This window comes from Antechinus flavipes, chromosome 3, assembly GCF_016432865.1.
Source record: "Antechinus flavipes isolate AdamAnt ecotype Samford, QLD, Australia chromosome 3, AdamAnt_v2, whole genome shotgun sequence".
NCBI lineage: Eukaryota > Metazoa > Chordata > Mammalia > Dasyuromorphia > Dasyuridae > Antechinus > Antechinus flavipes.
This window is the reverse complement of record NC_067400.1, coordinates 304903733-304922035: the sequence shown is the minus strand read 5'-3', so window position 1 is coordinate 304922035 and position 18303 is coordinate 304903733. Positions and strand designations below refer to the sequence as shown.

At 32.3% G+C, this 18303-nt stretch overlaps 1 protein-coding gene across 1 annotated transcript in view; it reads left to right on the top strand.

The window, feature by feature from the left end:
* Positions 1-18303, top strand: part of SLC9C1 (solute carrier family 9 member C1) — a 77536-nt gene that overhangs the window by 27607 nt on the left and 31626 nt on the right. The window contains exons 10-16 of the mRNA XM_051991204.1: positions 6128-6209; positions 7464-7630; positions 8843-8968; positions 10065-10162; positions 11697-11834; positions 14127-14322; positions 17922-18107. Coding sequence (XP_051847164.1) covers positions 6128-6209; positions 7464-7630; positions 8843-8968; positions 10065-10162; positions 11697-11834; positions 14127-14322; positions 17922-18107 — 993 coding nt within the window. The remainder of the gene's footprint in view (positions 1-6127; positions 6210-7463; positions 7631-8842; positions 8969-10064; positions 10163-11696; positions 11835-14126; positions 14323-17921; positions 18108-18303) is intronic.

Below are 18303 nucleotides of genomic sequence, written 5' to 3'. Positions count from 1 at the left end.
AAATGACAAAATAGATGTTTGAAAATCCTAGATACTCATTATTATTAATATAAGCTGCATGCCTTGTTGAATATCAAAGGATTGCCAAACAAGTTTATTTCTCATTATATCTTTTAAGGAATTTTGTATATTTTGAGAAATAATTCATACGAAAAGAATTTTTGAAGGGTCATGTTTTCTTCTTCTACAGCAAATGCTTTTTTATAATCAATAAACAATAAGCATTGTGGGATCGTGTGTTTTCTGTGTCTCTCCATCAAATGTGTAATGTTAAAGATGTGGAATATTGCTTATGAAAGCCTATTTACTTCTAATCCTCTCATCAAGGATATCCTTGTAAAGGTTATTATAACAGGCTGTGCTCGTATATAAGTTATTCTTACAAATATTTTCCAATGGATGGGGAAGTTGGTATCTGGGTTAATGATTACTGGTAATTCAGTCTTTCTCTCTTTTTTGTAATACATTTCAATAATAATCCCAAGATATTTCTGTGTCTTTGGTATCACCTTTCTTTCATATACCTTGAGTCAATGATCCTCAGTGTCCTCAGAAGTAGGTCCTTTTCAGTGTGGACCTCTTACACGTACTTAATCTACCCCCAAATGACTCAATTATTCCTATCCATGAAAATAGTTTGTGATTTAAAAAAAATATTTTCCAGTGTTAGTCTATTCATTGTCCTTCTAGTTTCATTCTTCTAAGACCTTATGCTTAATATTTACATAATTAGGCTTCTAAGTTTTCTATAAATTTTACTTTTGCATTTTATGAAAAGTTCTGCTCATGATTGTTGATCATTCTTTTAAATAAAATTTTATAAATTGTATTCTAAATCAGTGATGCCATTAACTGCCAAATTTTTCAAGTTAACAGGCTAACTTAGCAAGCTAAAGTAGTTTCTAGGCTCTTTTGAAGTCCTCATTATGATAATTGATTTATATAAGTTAAATTTATGTATGAAATTATTATAATTGATGTTGATGACTTTTCTTCCATCCATCTCCCATTTTTGTCATCAATAATATATTTAAATAGGTTAGGTTACAGGTAAATACACAGTAAATACACTTGGCAATGCAATCACAAGTATGAAATATATTCATTTTTCATTTTTATTGCTTCAATTGCAATCAATTTCAATCTGGACATGACTGTTCAAGAGGGATTTCCACATCAATAGCAAGTCATTTTGTATTTGTTAAAATATGAACAATTTTGAAAGCTTTTTTCTACTCACAATGACAAAAACTTGTGGTGGGTGAAAGATGAAATGCTGAGAAAACAAAGTTTCCAGCATTGCATGCCAATTACCTAAAAAATCAGCACCAATTGTCTTCCTCAGCTTTGACAGTAGAACCTAATTATGGAGGAGACAGACTGATATATTAAAAACAATTAATCAAATAAAACCAGATAATTTAGAGAAAATAATTAATTGGGTTATAAAATTTAGTGAATCTGCTTTGTAATTGGAGGAAACATTAAGGACTTTTGAAGATGGGAGGGGGAAAGTGAACAGATACAATTCCCTAGGCTTCCCTCAAGTGTCTTAAACATTCTAAGGAACATGGAAACAAATAACTGATTGATTGGTATTAGATCATTTTTTAGAAACAAGACATGTGGGTTGCTTGACATGTAAAATCATAAGAAAACTCCTTGCAACAATTTTTGGATATGATGTTGTTTCTGGTCAGCATAACCTAGGTTCTTAATTTAAGTCTCTAAATCCCAATAGAGGTAGTCCAGCTTCCCAGCCTCAAAGAGCTAGTTTCAAACAATGCAATAAAGTTTACTTCCAATTCTTACAGCTGAAAAAAATTTCTCACAAAATAGAAGTTGAACTAAACTCATAATTAAAAAAAAAGGGATGAAGACAGTGTGGTTCACTAAATACCCACAATTTACCACTTATTTACCTTATCCTTTCAATTCTCTCAAGCTTCTGATTCTTTTCTTGGGGGAAAATATATATACGCATGTATATATATACATATACAAATTATTATTATTATTATTATTATTAGCATCTGTTTAGTCTTAAAATTTTTGGCTTCTTTCATTCCTTACTCTTGAATTATAAATAAACAAGTCATTCACAGCTGCTCATCGTACAATATTGCTATTACTATGTATAATGTTCTCTTGGCTCTGCTCATTTCATTTTCCATCAGGTCACATAAGACTTCTAGGTTTTCAGAACCTAAATTGCTTGTCATTTCTTACAGTAAAATAATATTTCATCATAAATATGTACTAACTTAGCCATTCCCCCATTGTTGGGCATCCTTTCAATTTCCAATTCTTTGCTTTCACCTGGTGGGGGGGGACTATCATAAACATAGTTGCACAAATAAGCCTTTTTTTTTTTTTATCTCTCTGGGATATAGACTTAGGAGTGGTATTGCTAATCTAAGGGTATACATAGTTTTATAGCCCTTTGGGCGTAACTTCATATTGTTCTTGGAAATGTTAAGAGTAATTAAAAATTCCACCAATGGTGCATTAGTGTCCCAATTTTCCCACATCCCTTCAACATTTGTCATTTTTCTTTTCTGTCACATTAGCCAATCTGATGGGTGTGATGTGACCTCTCAGCTGTTTGAATTTTCATTTCTCTAATCAAAAGTGATTGAGTATGTTTTCATGTGAGTATTGATAGCCTTGATTTCCTCTTTTGAAAATTACGTTATTCATATCCTTTGGAAAACACTGAATCTTAAAAGTCCATATTGATTTAATCTAGAGGGTTTAATTGAGTTCTTCTCTCATCCCTTAATTTAAATTTTTTAAAGATATTATCCCTTCATATTCAATTCATGCTTGTGCCCTCTGTCTATATATACTCCTTTTAACTGCTATAATAATGAGAAAGTTCTAATGAGTTACATGTGTCATCCTCCCATGAAGAAATGTAAATAGATAAATCTTACTAAATTCCTTATGATATCTTTTTTCTGATTACTTCCTTATGTTTCTCCTGAGACCTGTATTTGAAAATCACATTTTCTATTCAACTCTGTTTTTTTTTTTCATCACAAATGATTGCAAGTTCTCTATATTTTTATTGAATTTCCACTTCTTCATCTGAAGAATTATACTCAGTTTGTTGTAGAAATGATTCTTGGTTGTAATCTTAACTCCATTACTCTCAGGAATATCATATTCCAAGCCATCCTGTTCTTTATGTAGAAGATGCTAAAACATGTGTTATCCCAACTGTGACTCCACTATATCTGAATTGTTTCTTTCTGGATGCTTGCAATATTTTCTGTTTGACCTGGAAATTCCAAAATTTTGCCATAATATTTCTGAGGGTAATTCATTTTGGGATCTCTTTGGGGAAGCGATTGGTGGATTCTTTCAATTTCTATTTTACCTTCTGGTTTCTAGAATATCAGGACAGTTTTCCTTGATAAATTTTTGAAAGATCATGTCCAGGATACTTTTTTTTTTATCATGGCTTTCAGATAGGTCAATAATTTTAAAATTATCTCTCTTGGATCTATTTTCTAGGTCAGCTGTTTTTTAAATGAGATATTTCATGTTGTTTTCTGTTTTCTATTTTTCATTCTTTTGGTTTTGTTTGATTGTTTTTTGATTTCTTATAAAGTCATTAGTTTTGATTTGCTCAGTTCTAATTTTCAAGGAGTCATTTTCCTCAATGAGCTTTTGTACTTCCTTTCCCACGGCCAATTTTCTTTTTTAAAGTATTCTTCTCATTAGCTTTTTGTAATCCCTTTTGTACCCAATGTTTTTAGTACCCAATTTTTCCTCTATCTCTCTTACTTGATTTTCAAAATTCCCTTTGAGCTCATGCCCTGAGCTCAATTCTTATTTTTCTTGGAGTCTTTGGCTATAGGAGCTTTGACTTTGTGAGCTTCTTCTAAGTGTGCTTTGATCTTCATTTTTATCATAGTAGTGACTGTCTTTGGTTACAATCTTTTTCTGTTGTCTGTTCATTTTCCCAGCCTATTATTTGGCTTTTAACTTTTTGTTAAAATAGGGTCTGTTTCCAGGGTGGATGGTGCATTGTCTCAATCTGTTCTCAGAGATCCTTCTAGGGACCTGACCACAAGAAGTCTTTCCTTCCCTGGAACTGTGAGGGTTACTACTCCCTGTGATTGTAAGTTGTGGTTTGCAAGTTGTTTTCTGCCTCACTTTCCTTATCTGTAAAATGAACTGAAGAGGGAAATGTCAAACCACTTCAGTATCTTTGCCAAGAAATTTCAAATGGTGTCAATAAAGAATCAAACACATCTATAATGACTCAATGCCAAAGTGAAGGATGGAAGACTAATTGTGAGTAAGTTTAAGGGAAGATTAATGAACAATTTCACTAAATGATCTCTGAGTTACTACTTCCTTCCTTTCTTTTAGATTCTATGATTATAATTTTTTTATATACAGCTTGGTATTTCCACCATTCTTATATACATGAACAGATCCTTGGCCACAGTATAATATCTACTGAGGAATAAATCATACTAACTATTAGAAACTATCATACTCAGGAAATAGAATTGGTTCAATGAAAAAGTTTTATATCAGTTATCCTTCATAGTTCCTTTTTGCCTCTTTGAAAGAAATTTGTCTTTACAATCTTTGTTAATTCAACTCAATTCAAACTATAGACAATTTCACAGTTAGAAGAGAAATTGAACATTGTGTCCAATGCTTTTAATAGTATCAAAATGGGAAACTGATTTGTCTAAGATTATAGACTATTGATAAAACAATTCAGAACTCTTGACTCCTTGTATAGTCTTTTTTCCAACTATGCCACATGATGCTAAACTTTTAAATGCTTTTTATTTTAGTTTCACATTGGATCATTCCCCTTTTTTTCTTCTGGCCATTGGGAAAAGAGGTCATTCATACATGGTGCTGAGTATTTTCGAAGCTGCCCCTTTTAAAATAAGGATGACATCTAGATTGAGATTAGAAGTTCTTAGTGCATGTCTCTATCTAATCTCTGCAAGGAGTTTTACCATGAAGTATAAGAAATGGAGGCAATAAAAGGCTACAAAATTGTGTATACACTTTGATGCAGCACTGCTACTCCTGGGCCTATATCCCAAAGAGATAATAAAAGAAGGAAAAGAACCTACATGTGCAAATATATTTGTAGTAGTCTTTTTTTGTAGTGGCAAAGAACTGGAAATTGAGTTGATGCCCCTTGGGGAATATCTAAATAAGTTATAGTATATGGATGTAATGGAATATTATTGTTCTATAAAAATGACGGTCAGTCTGATTTCAGAAAAGCCTAAATGAATTTTTGCTGAGTAAAGAGAGCAGAATCAGGAGAACATTGCACACAATAACAAGATGGTATGATGATCAGCTATGATGAACTTGGCACTTTTTAAACAATGTTTAATCAAGGCAGTTCTAGTAGACCTGGATGGAAAATGCAAATCACATGCTGAAAGAGAATTAGAGACTGAATGTGGATCAAAGCATAGTATTTTCATCTTTTTGTTTGTTTTTTTCTTTGTTTTTTTTTTTTTCCTGTTAGTATGATTTTTCTTGCACAACATGACAAATATGGAAATATGGTTAAAAGGATAGAACATATTTAACCTTATCAGATTGTTTGCTGTTTTGGGAAGGGGACAAAAATTTAGAACACAAAGTTTTATAAAAATGAATGTTGAAAACTATCTTTATAATATTTGGAAAAATATAGTACTATTGAAACTGAAAAAAAAAAAAGAAAAGAAATGGAGACAAGAACAATGTAGAACTAAAATTTTAGAATATTTTCCTGAAGAGGAGAAAAAGAAGCAGAAAAGAGAATTTACAGGCCAATGGGACCTAGTTGGATCTCTCTCCCATATGCTGTTCTTTTCCTGAGTCAGGTGATCTTTATGACATAGATGCACAGCACCTGAAGACACAAAGGAGGGATGGCTGTGGAAGCAAGGAAAAGAATAGCAGAACAACCATATATCACATATAATATTAAGGAAAATTGCCTATCCACTAAAGTGGAATCAGGTACTTGTATACTGGATTATAGACTAGGTAAAAATAATTTAAATTTTACATTGTTAAAAACTTAATATGTAAAGTACCAGAGATTTCTTTTTTTGTTTGTTTGTTTGTTTTTCTATTCTAGATCTTACTTCATGGAGTGACATTATGTTTAATTACTTTGTTGATAAATTCAATCACATTACCTCGAGCAGTTATCCATTTAGGTAAGTCATATTAATATTGTGTAGGTAAAAAAATATTCAAAAAATCTAAAAAAAGAGGGTACAGATTATTTGTATAATAAAACCTATTTTACATATGAGGAAATCAAGAGAAATCAAATGACCAAAAGCTCAAGACCATACAGCAGATCAATGAAAAGGATCCTAGGTAGCCATCCCCAAATGGCTTCTGCTAATTAAGCTAAAAATTGATCATCATGAACCCAAATAAGTACATGGCAAGTGAATATAATTCTACATAGAAGGCAGAAATGGGAACTAAGTGGGAAATATAGATAATTCATATCAAAGTCAATTAAGCTATTTGTCCTCACTCCTTTGTCTTCTCTGGTCTATTTAATGAGTTTTTAAATGCCTCATTCACTTTGGCTTATAAAAGGTAATTAGTACAAACAACAGAAACAAAGCAAAGCTTCTAAACTATAACTATTAAAACTAAAAGAGGTAAAAAAGGCAATGATAGCAAAATGAAGTATACTAGTGAGAAAATTAAAACTAAATGTGAACAAAATGTAATACGTGATGGATCAATCATAAACTTAAGATCATAGAAGTAGACCTAGAAGGGATCATCAAGGTGTTTGAATTCAACGTCATTTTATAGGCAAGAAAACTGAGATTAAAAGGAGTTAAATGGCTTGATTAAATATTTGATATAAAATTTGAACTATTTTCCTCCACTATTTATAAACAGCTTGTAAAATCAGATCAACAAACATTGTGTACAAAGCATAGGATACAGGGATAAAAATGAAAACAATTTACTATCAGGAGACATTTTATGAGAAAGATCATTTGAGTATGGAGAAAGATTAAAAATTGTATAAGAGAAGAAGTAGCATAGAGAAGACCTTACATGTGTTGGGTTTTATATGTGTTGAGATGACACTTGGATGAATAAATATAAATGAAATAAATGAAAATAAAGAACTTGAGGTATCTGGGTAAATGTTAGGATATGAAGGAGATAAGAGAAAAGAAAAAGTAGGGTGAACTAAGTACTTAGCTTTGTACTTGGCTAACTGAAAAAATGACAAGACTCTTAGGAGAAACTTTTTTAAAGTGTAGAAAGGGGGAAGGTTCTCACCATAAAACTGGCTGATCTGAGTCTCTCACTTTTCGTTTCCATTAATATTTCTTAGGAAGACATTAAAAATAAAATGAGTAGAAATCATATAAATCTACATAGGGAGACCAGATCTTCCACAATTTAAAGACTTATTCTTTGTTTGATAGGTCTCCGTGATATTACATTAACAAAACGCAAGTCACTCTATTACACAGTTCAACATTTTCAAGAAATAACCAAGTCTGCAGCCACTGCTTTAAGATTCGACAGAGATCTTGCCAATGCAGATTGGACTTGGGTTGAAAAAAAAACTACGTTTCAAAATCCTTATAAGGTGAGCAATTAATCTATATTGTCTTCCCTACAGAGTTTGATGTGATCAATCTTAAGCAAATATGATTTATGAAATGAATCAATGAAGATTCACAATTCTTGCTCTTTAGGATCAGTAGACAAGTTACAATAATTTTCTAATGTTGAACAACAAATATAGAATGATTTCCTACCTTCTAGGATAGGTGTGAGAACAAATGAAATAATAGTATTTGTGATAAGCTGTATGAATACTGGTTTGTTGTCATTACCGATATCATTATTATTAACACAATAGGAAAAACATTGGCTCTGATTTGTATCCATTGGAGTTTTAAGTACCTATTTAAGGAACAAGAAGTCTTTCCATCCCAACCTACTATACTAAATATCATGGAGAATGTTATCATAATATTTATTATCATCTTACCTAATAGTATCCCCTCCTAATACATTAAGAGCAATAACATTGAGGGGGAACAGTAAAGATATAACATGGAAACAAATATATAGACAATTTAAAAAGGGAAAAGATATTGATAGGAGAATGCTTTGGGTCCCTTTGACTTAATCTAGTTGTTGCTTTTTTCTTTCTAATATTCCATCCCACATACTTTTCCATGTGTCATACATAGTCACTGAGAGTAGATGTTGGAGAAGTATATATTTAGAAAATTCCAGGAATGCTGAGTTACTAGCATGCATGCAAAATTACCTAATAGCAGAATCTACTATAGTGGAATGGGATGAAATTATATTGTGTTTCTAGTGTTAGCTGGAGAGAGGATATCAGATGAAAATGTGTTCCAGAGATGGGATGGAAATACTATTATGATCATTTAGCAGTGATTCACACTCTAGTGGGAGTTAGTCAAAACCAATTTGTCTACTTTTTGATAAATCTAATCCCAATTTAGTGAAACTGTCAGTGGGAATAAAACCCTTGGGAATTTCTGAGTGGTCCTATAACCCAAATCTAAGGACCTCAGAATACAGTTTAGAAAAATAACTGGCTCTCTAAAACCAAATCTCTCTAAGCTATTTATAAAGTAGGCCTTTGCCTATCTATTTGGAGAATTTCTGATATCCAAATAATCTGATAAATTTGATTGTCAGGTGAAAGTTTTTTTTTCCTTCATTGTCTATACTTTTTTAGGAAAGAGCCTGTTTGCTAATTACTTGGTGTATATACTAATGATGCATTTATGTTAATATATTTAATTTTTGTAATTAGTTGACACAAGAAGAATCAGAGCAACCGATGCAAAAATGTCCAAAATGTCAAACGGAAATAGGAGACACCAGAATTAGCACTGAAATCATGGAACTGGCAAGAGTACGCCTATTATCAGCACAAATAGTGAGTAGTTTTCGTTTTCTTTCTATTTGTCTTTTACAAAACTCTGATCTCCTACTCTGATTAATCTTGATTTATATTCAACTCAATGTCTCTTTCCATGATGGCTACATAGGAAAGGAAACATAACATCAAATAATTATCTGATTATAGTTGACATTTGGGTAGTGCTAAAGTGAATAAGACATTTTTCAAATTTGGATCTTAGCAAACCACATAGTATTATATCTGCTATAGAACACTGCTTTTCCTAATATATCTGGTCTGTATAAAATCCAAGATCCATAAAGCATTTTTCCCCACTTGGTGCTGCTTATATAGACTGCCATACTACCCATAACAGCATAAAAAGTTTTTTAGATTTTTGTGAGCTCATTAGATAGTAGATCTAATGTCCCCCAGTTCAATTCATTTTGCATTTATGGCTTAGGGTTATATTTTTTTAACAAAGGTAGGTAAGACACTACTCCAGAGCTGACCAAACTAATTCAATCCAAATCAACAAGTATTCAGTAAGTATTTGTTATGTTCAAGGCCTTGTGCTAGGTGTGGAGGGAATATACAAAGACAAAATGAGAAGCAAGATCTTCTCTCATTTTATTGTCATTGTTATTACATTTTATTGTAAAGATATAACATGGAAAGATATTTTATATATAGATATAAAGATATAACATTGTGGAGTAGGGTAAAGATATAACATGGAAACAAATATATAGATAATTTAAGAAGGGAAAAGAGACTGGTAGAAGGTTTTGAGTCCCTTTTCTTTGACTTAATCTAGGTGTTGCTTTTTTCTTTCTAATATTCCATCCCACATACCTTCCCATGTGCCATACACAGTCACTGAGAGTAGTTGTCAGAGAAGTATATATTTAGAAAATTCCAGGAATGCTGAGTTAGCATGCATGCATGCAATATCAAGGTGTTCTATATGATCTCATGGTTTAGATTGAATTCTAAATGAAGTCCAAAATAGCTCCCAAAAAAATGTTTTAGCACTTATTCTGGATGTAAAATTGCTTTCTGCAGAGAAAAGAATAGTATGTTATCTTTATTACCCTTCCCTATAATAATTAATTTCATTATTTCTTTAAAGGCAAGCTATGAGAGACAATTTGCAAGTGAAATTTTGTCCCAAAATGCAGTCAAAGTCTTGATAGGTGCTGCAGGAAGTTTTGGTGATAAAAAGGGACAGTAAGTATCTGTTTAATGTTTTCATTCATTCATTTGTTTAACAAATATTTCTTAAGAGTCATCTACATTCAAGAGACTGTCTTAGGCATAGGAGATATAAAGACAAAAAGAAAATAGTCTGAAGGTTGAATCCTTTTAATGCAATGGAATCCAATAAATCCAATAAACATTGATTAAGGGCCTACTGTGGCCTCTACATAGAGTGTCAGGTTTGGAAGAGTCTAAGAATTCAAATCTTACCTCAGTCACTTAACTATCCGGGTGACTCTGGGCAAGTCACTTAACCCTCTTTGCCTCACTTTCCACTTTTATAAAATCAGCTAGAGAAGGAAATGGTAAATCTAGTATTTTTGCCAAGAAAATTCCAAGTGTGGTCACAAAGAGTGGGACATGATAGAAAAATAAATGAACAGAGGACCCACTCTGTGCTAAGTACTAGAGATTCAATTAATAAAAGGAAATCCAGTCCTTGCCCTCAAGCTTACAAATGGAGAGAGGTAAGAGACAACAAACAAAAGGAGGTAGGAAAGTGAGGAAGACTGTGAGGGGCTTTTTGTTCTGTGGAGTTAAGAGAAGTCAAGCAATAGATGCAAAGTGAACTGAACAAAAATTCCAGTTTCTACCCTATATAAAGGTAAGCTATTGGAGGAGTTTGGTACTCTACCCCTCAGCTCTTCAAACCAAAGGGAGAGGAGACTGAGGGGAAGTACCAATCAATTCTAAGGAAGAGGAAGGATGGTTTAAATCAGATAATTCAAATTTCCCTCTATTTCTATAATCTATGATAACATACTAAATCAGTCCTTTTTCTCTCCTTTTCTCTTTTTCCTCTTCCTTTTTTCCTTCTTCCTTCCTTGCTTATTTCTTTCCTTTCTCTCTCTCTCTTTCTTTCTTCTTTCCTTCCTTCCTTTTTCTTTCTTTCTTTCTTTCTTTCTTTCTTTCTTTCTTTCTTTCTTTCTTTCTTTCCTTTCTTTCTCTCTCTCTCTTTCTTCTTTCCTTCCTTCCTTTTTCTTTCTTTCTTTCTTTCTTTCTCTCTCTCTTTCTTTCTTTCTTTCCTTTCTTTCTCTCTCTCTTTCTTTCTTTCTTTCTCTTCTTTCTTTCTTTCTTTCTTTTCTCTTTCTTTCTTTTCTTCTTTCTCTTCTACCTTACTCTACCCTTAACCCCCATTCACCTTTCCACTCAATGGTGATATAAAATCAAAAGAAAAATAAAATCTTTTTAACTTAAATGTATAGTCAAGCAAAACAAATTCCTGCCTTGTAGCCCTTCAGATCATTAAGGTTCTCTGTACCTGAGCCAATCAGGAGTGTTTATCGTTTAAGAGCTAGGGCTCATGACTTCTTTTTTGTGCACTTGTCAAAAGATTTAGGCCATTTTCCCCCCAGCCATTTTCCTTTCGACTATTCCAACAACCACTATAGATCATTCATTATGATCTGTCTAGGCAGGAAAAAAGATTGGTTTTCTAATGGATTTGCAGTCAAAATATCCCAGATATACATTTACAATTTATTTTCTTTCTTTTTTATTTCAGATTTATGAGTTTTCAGACAATACAGGCTTATGTGGAAAAAAAGAAATTTTTTAATTTCTTCAGAAATATATTACTAAATTGGATTTATAACAGTAGAAAAGAAAAAGGAGCACCAACAAAATACTACATAGCTCTACTGTAAATATAATTACATTAATGCAAACTTTTTTAAGTTTTTAAGTTCTGATTCTATATTTGTAGTATAGTAGTATAGAATAATGATTATTAAAGATAACCATGTCTTTAATGATAAATCATTTCCATAATGCATTAGAATTGACAAAGTATCTTTCTTCTGATCTAGATAGTAAAAATGATTACCTAGATAATAACTACTGGCACTCAAAATTTGAACTTAGTTTTGGGGTTTCAAATTCTAAATTCTTTCCATATTTCATGCTGCCTCTCTGAAATGGAAACAAGCTGAAAGCTTTTGTAAACTCAACTACTTTGATACACAAATTTTTAACAATTGCTGCAATTGGTAGTAGAAACAGAGTTCTAGGTATTAGTTTATTTTCCTCCCACTAAACTGGTCCCTTAAAGCTAAGTTTTAAAAGTATAAAATAAATTTTAAAAACTACAGAAAGATGACCATAAGTCACTCTTTGACTTTAGTCCTTCTGTCAATTTGCAAAAGAGGAAATGTAGTTATAGATTAAATCTAAAATATTAAATTAATGGATAACATTTAAATTTTTTTTCATTTATTAGGTCACATAAATAATATATTTTTCTTTCTTTATCTAGCATGTTATTTAATTGCATGCCTACTCTAATCTATTTTAATCCATTTATCTTAAAAAAATTTTTTTATCAAAATTTTACTGCAAAATACTACATTATTTTATTGTTTGCTTTTATTCTAAGGCATATTTCATAACCTGGGACCTATGGACATAATGATTTTGATAATGTATTTCACTATAATCTATTTCCTTTGTAATCCTATGTATTTCATCTTATTATGCATTTTAAAATATTATTCTTAGGGGTTAGTAGGCTTTGCCAAACCACCAAAAAGTCCATAAAACAAACACAATAACAAGTTAAGAATTTTAAAGAGGAATATGAGATAAATATGATTTGTAATGCAGAGGTGTCAACACTAGATTATAGGAAGAGTGAAAGGGCAAGAATCGGGGAGTTGTGATTCTTATTTATTTATTTATTAAATGTCTATTAACATTGGGCTAATCACAGGGGAAAGAAAGGCAAAAAACAGTTCTTGCTCTTGAACTCAAAGTCTTACAGAGGAGAAAACATGCAAATTACTTTATAGAAATAAGCTATATATGGAATAAATTGGAGATTATCATTGAGAAGGTACTAGCATTAAGGGAGATTGGTAAAGGTTTCTTGAAGAGAGTGGAACTTTAGCTATGAGTAAAGGAAGCCAGAGAAGCCATACATGAGGAGAAAGAAAATTCCAGGAATGGAAAATAGCTAGTGAAAATTCACAGAGTAAGGGAAATGAATTAAAGGCATATAGTGTAGGTGACCTTTTCAAGAATTTAACCAAAAAAAGAAGGAAAGAGCTAGCTAGTGATGATACATTGGAAGATATAAGTGTGTGTAGGCAGGGAAGAAGCAACCAAAAGACAGGATGAGTAGAAATGATAGCGTGGGAAATCGGCTAGAGAAGATGAGATAGAGAGGGATCCCTTGTGCAGATAGAAAAGTTTGACTTGGTAAGGAAAATGCTCACCCCTTCTTCTGAGACAAGGGTGAAGAAGTAAATAATAGCAAAAGGCAAAAGAGCGACATGAGATGAGAAGAGGGAGCTCTCAGCAAATGACCTCTGCTTTTCTCAATAAGATATAAGACAAGGTTTGCACTTGGGTGGAGCCAGTAGAATAAATTTACCATCAGGGTTACTTAATAACAAAACCAAAATCTTGGGTGTCAGGCTAAAATGAAGGGTTATGGTAAAATTGTTGTTAATCAGAAGTCCAAACTGAAAAGCCAATATTCAAACACCCCTCCACCACCACCACCACCCCCCCGCCCAAAAAATAAAAAAAAAATCCCAAGCAATATAAAGTATAGACAGAATTTTAAAGTAAAGGCACAATTGAGGATCCAAATTGTGCACAAGAAAATAAGAAGGGAAATATATTTCAGAATAGAATATCTGAAACTATACCTGAAGACCAAGATCATGTAGTTGTGTCCACACAATAGCACAATTGGGATATAACTTTTGATCCCAGAATGAAGATTTTTAGACTTCATTTTAAACTGCCTTTTTGGTATGGTCATAGAACAGCTAGATGTTTTGGGCTATTTTTTAGCATATAAGTGGGATTATACAGGTGCTGCTGAAGGCAACAAGGAACTAGGTTCTCTGGTGGGTCCTTACAGGTTTGACAAAGAGGTTAAGTATATAATAATGATATAATTTTTCTTCTATAAACTTTTTTTAAACAGAAATCCAATTCTTTTATTTTGTCATAAGATCGTGTTTAGTGATAGATTTGAATTTACTGGATATCTTGTCATCATGTTGAATATGTCTCCTCTTATAATGTCTTGGATACCACAATTAAATATAATCTATAACGAGGAAATCAGAACCGTAAACCATACATTCCTTTTGTTTTACGTAGTGGAAGCCGCATTTAAGGTAATAACCATCTCTTACCCATCTCTATGTTCGTGTGTTTGTGTGTATGTATGTATATGTACGTATATGTACGTTTATGTGATTTTAGATACACTGTGTTTAAAGAAATAATTTTCAAACTTGGTTTTGGCATACAATTTAGGTATCACCAATGACTTTGAGGAATATAAAAAATATTCTTCAAATATCAGTACAAAATTAATGTTAATTTACACACTTCAAAACAGAGCAAATATTCAGACATTTACAAGTGTAACTAGAAATGTGATCATATTTCAACTCTTGTCTTATGAAACTGAGGCTAAAAAGCTAGAAATTAAAGACACTGAAATTGCAACTAATGTTTGAGATATATAAATGCAGTTTGAAGTGTTATTGAAAAATTGAAAACGTGGTATAAGACAAACTATTCAGGCTAGCACAAACAACAATACTGGAGTTAGAGACAGAAGACTATTTCTAGTTGCAGATTTATTACTTACCAGCTCTGTGAGCTCAGGTGACATATTTAAAAGTGTCTCACCTACTTCACAGAGCTATTATGAAGAACAAAAGAAATAAAGTACATGTAAGCATCTCAAGAACATAGCACAGTGGCTAATAAATGTTTGTTGTTTCTTAATGGATTTAATTGGTCACTGATAATTAGTCATTGATTAAGTCATTAGGTGATCATTGATTATTAAATTGAAAGGTGTTTTGTAATTGCAAGATGCTATCGTGATCATCATTGTTATAATTAAAGTCATATGATATTGAAAGTACCGTTGGAGAATTATCTGGGCCAAACTTTTCATTTTGCTGAGGGGATATCTGTAACCCAGACAATGGAAGAGATTTTTCCAAAGTCACATAACCAATAAAAAAAAGGAACTGGGATTTGAACCCAAACACTGTAATTCCAAGTCCAGGATTCTTAGACGATCAAAGGATACTCTTTGAATACCCTACTCCAATACCACATCAAGATTTAAATGTGATGCAGTATTCTCAAAGGCAATTCCAGCAAAGTAAAAGTTTTGGCAGAGCATACCAAAATGGAAAGGATTTAAATACCAATGCTGAACTATCATCTGAGGACCAGCAGGGAAACTCAGAAAGGCTAGGCATAATTATGGTCCTTATGACTAAAGCGAATCATGAACACATCCATTAAAATATGGAATCTATATTGATGGAAGAAGTACTCATACTAAAAAAGGAACTCTAAATGTATTTAGTTATTATTAAGGTACAAAAATAACCTCTAACAGTGGTCAACTCCATGATAGGTGAGAAAAAAACAGAATAGTCCAGAAACATAAATTTTAGTAGTTAGATTAAAAAGCTCTTTCATGTGGAAAAAATGCCTGAGAAATGACTATAGAATCTATGCAGATATAGACAAATAGAAAAGGCCCTAATACTAATTTCAAATCGTGATTAGAACAAGCTTAAATGAGAACCCTAATCTAGGGTTTGTAAGTTCTAAATGAAGAGAACAGATACATAAATAGCATTACACTATGATGACATGACCAGCATGAAACAGAATATTTTATGATTATCTGCTTTTTTCAGCCATCTTGTATGAATAATTCACACATAGGAATCCATCCAAGAAAGTCATAATTGTACCAGTATAATCCTCTACTTTGTGTTAGTTATTTACACATCTAAATAAATATTTAGCTCTATATTTAGATATCTAGAGTGAGAAGTAAGCACTCCATATATCTCCAAACTGCTCTTATGTATGAGTAAAGAACACATGCTACCTAAGTGACCATGAATAAGTAACTTAACCTATCAGTGTCTCCAGGAAACTCTCCAAGTCTCTTAACTTATGGAGGAGTTTTAGATCTACATTGCTAGAAAGAAGTTGATATTCAGGTACTGATAAAATCCTAATACAGACCTTTTTGCCTCTACCTCTAATCCCACTCCACCATCACCACCACCAATAAAGATGAAGCAAAGGTTTGATATAATTATCTTGGTAATTCCTTGTAAGGGTGACTTTTACTCAAATTGTCAAAATCTCACATATTTTACAATCTCACATCATTTTGGGATGTGGTGTTCTCAAAGGCAATTCCAGCAAAGTAAAAGTTTTGGCAGAGCGTACCAAAATGGAAAGGATTTAAATACCAATGCTGAACTATCATCTGAGGACCAGCAGGGAAACTCAGAAAGGCTAGGCATAATTATGGTCCTTATGACTAAAGCGAATCATGAATACATCCATTAAAATATGGAATCTATATTGATGGAAGAAGTACTCATACTAAAAAAGGAACTCTAAATGTATTTAGTTATTATTAAGGTACAAAAATAACCTCTAACAGTGGTCAACTCCATGATAGGTGAGGAAAAAACAGAATAGTCCAGAAACATAAATTTTAGTAGTTAGATTAAAAAGCTCTTTCACGTGGAAAAAATGCCTGAGAAATGACTATAGAATCTATGCAGATATAGACAAATAGAAAAGGCTCTAATACTAATTTCAAATCGTGATTAGAACAAGCTTAAATGAGAACCCTAATCTAGGGTTTGTAAGTTCTAAATGAAGAGAACAGATATATAAATAGCATTACACTATGATGACATGACCAGCATGAAACAGAATATTTTATGATTATGTGCTTTTTTTCAGCCATCTTGTATGAATAATTCACACATAGGAATCCATCCAAGAAAGTCATAATTGTACCAGTATAATCCTCTACTTTGTGTTAGTTATTTACACATCTAAATAAATATTTAGCTCTATATTTAGATATCTAGAGTGAGAAGTAAGCACTCCATATATCTCCAAACTGCTCTTATGTATGAGTAAAGAACACATGCTACCTAAGTGACCATGAATAAGTAACTTAACCTATCAGTGTCTCCAGGAAACTCTCCAAGTCTCTTAACTTATGGAGGAGTTTTAGATCTACATTGCTAGAAAGAAGTTGATATTCAGGTACTGATAAAATCCTAATACAGACCTTTTTGCCTCTACCTCTAATCCCACTCCACCATCACCACCACCAATAAAGATGAAGCTATAATAAGTAATATATAATAATATAATAATATATATATAATTATCTTGGTAATTCCTTGTAAGGGTGACTTTTACTCAAATTGTCAAAATCTCACATATTTTACAATCTCACATCATTTTGGGATGTGGTGTTTCAAGTAGACAAAATTTGTATATATAACAGCTACAAATGAACCATTTTAATGAAATTAAAACACACACACACACACACACACACACACACACACCACACAGTTACCTGACTTCACATATAGAACATACCACACAAGATCACAATTTTTAAATGAGATGAGTCTATAAAAGGAAACATCAATAATTGTATTTGTTTATAAAGAAAGGTATCTCAAGGATACAGGCCTATTGATTGGTAAATATCTCCATTTTACATTATTCCTTCATTTCTTCCCTCTGCTGTCTCTCCTCCCCCTTGTCCATGTGTGTCCTTGGGCTATAGGACAAACATGTGAAATATTACTATGTCCGAGAAAAATCTGTAGACTTTTGTTTTCTTGTGATCAGTCAGCTGTCAAATCTCAACTGGTAAATATGTGGCTTTTTGATCAAACAGATAATAGCAATGAGGAAGAGATTTTTCCAACAAAACTGGAACATATTAGAGTTAATAATCACATTGATTGTCATCTTTGAGGAAATACTGATTGATTCAGAAACCGTGGACATTACTAACCAGGCAAATGATACTGTCGTGTTTCTAAAAGTTGTGAAATCACTTCGTATATTTCGTGTCTTTAAGGTAAAAAATCATCAAACCACATCATTTTGGAGCAGGAATACTGAATGTAGGCTTTTTCCTGACTGTTCAGGCTAATGCATAGTTTTATATTTTATTATCAATCAGCAGACATTTATTAAATGTTTACAATGTATCTGGCATTGTGCTAAGCACTAAGAATATAAATACAAGTAGAAAGTAGGACAAGACTTTGTGG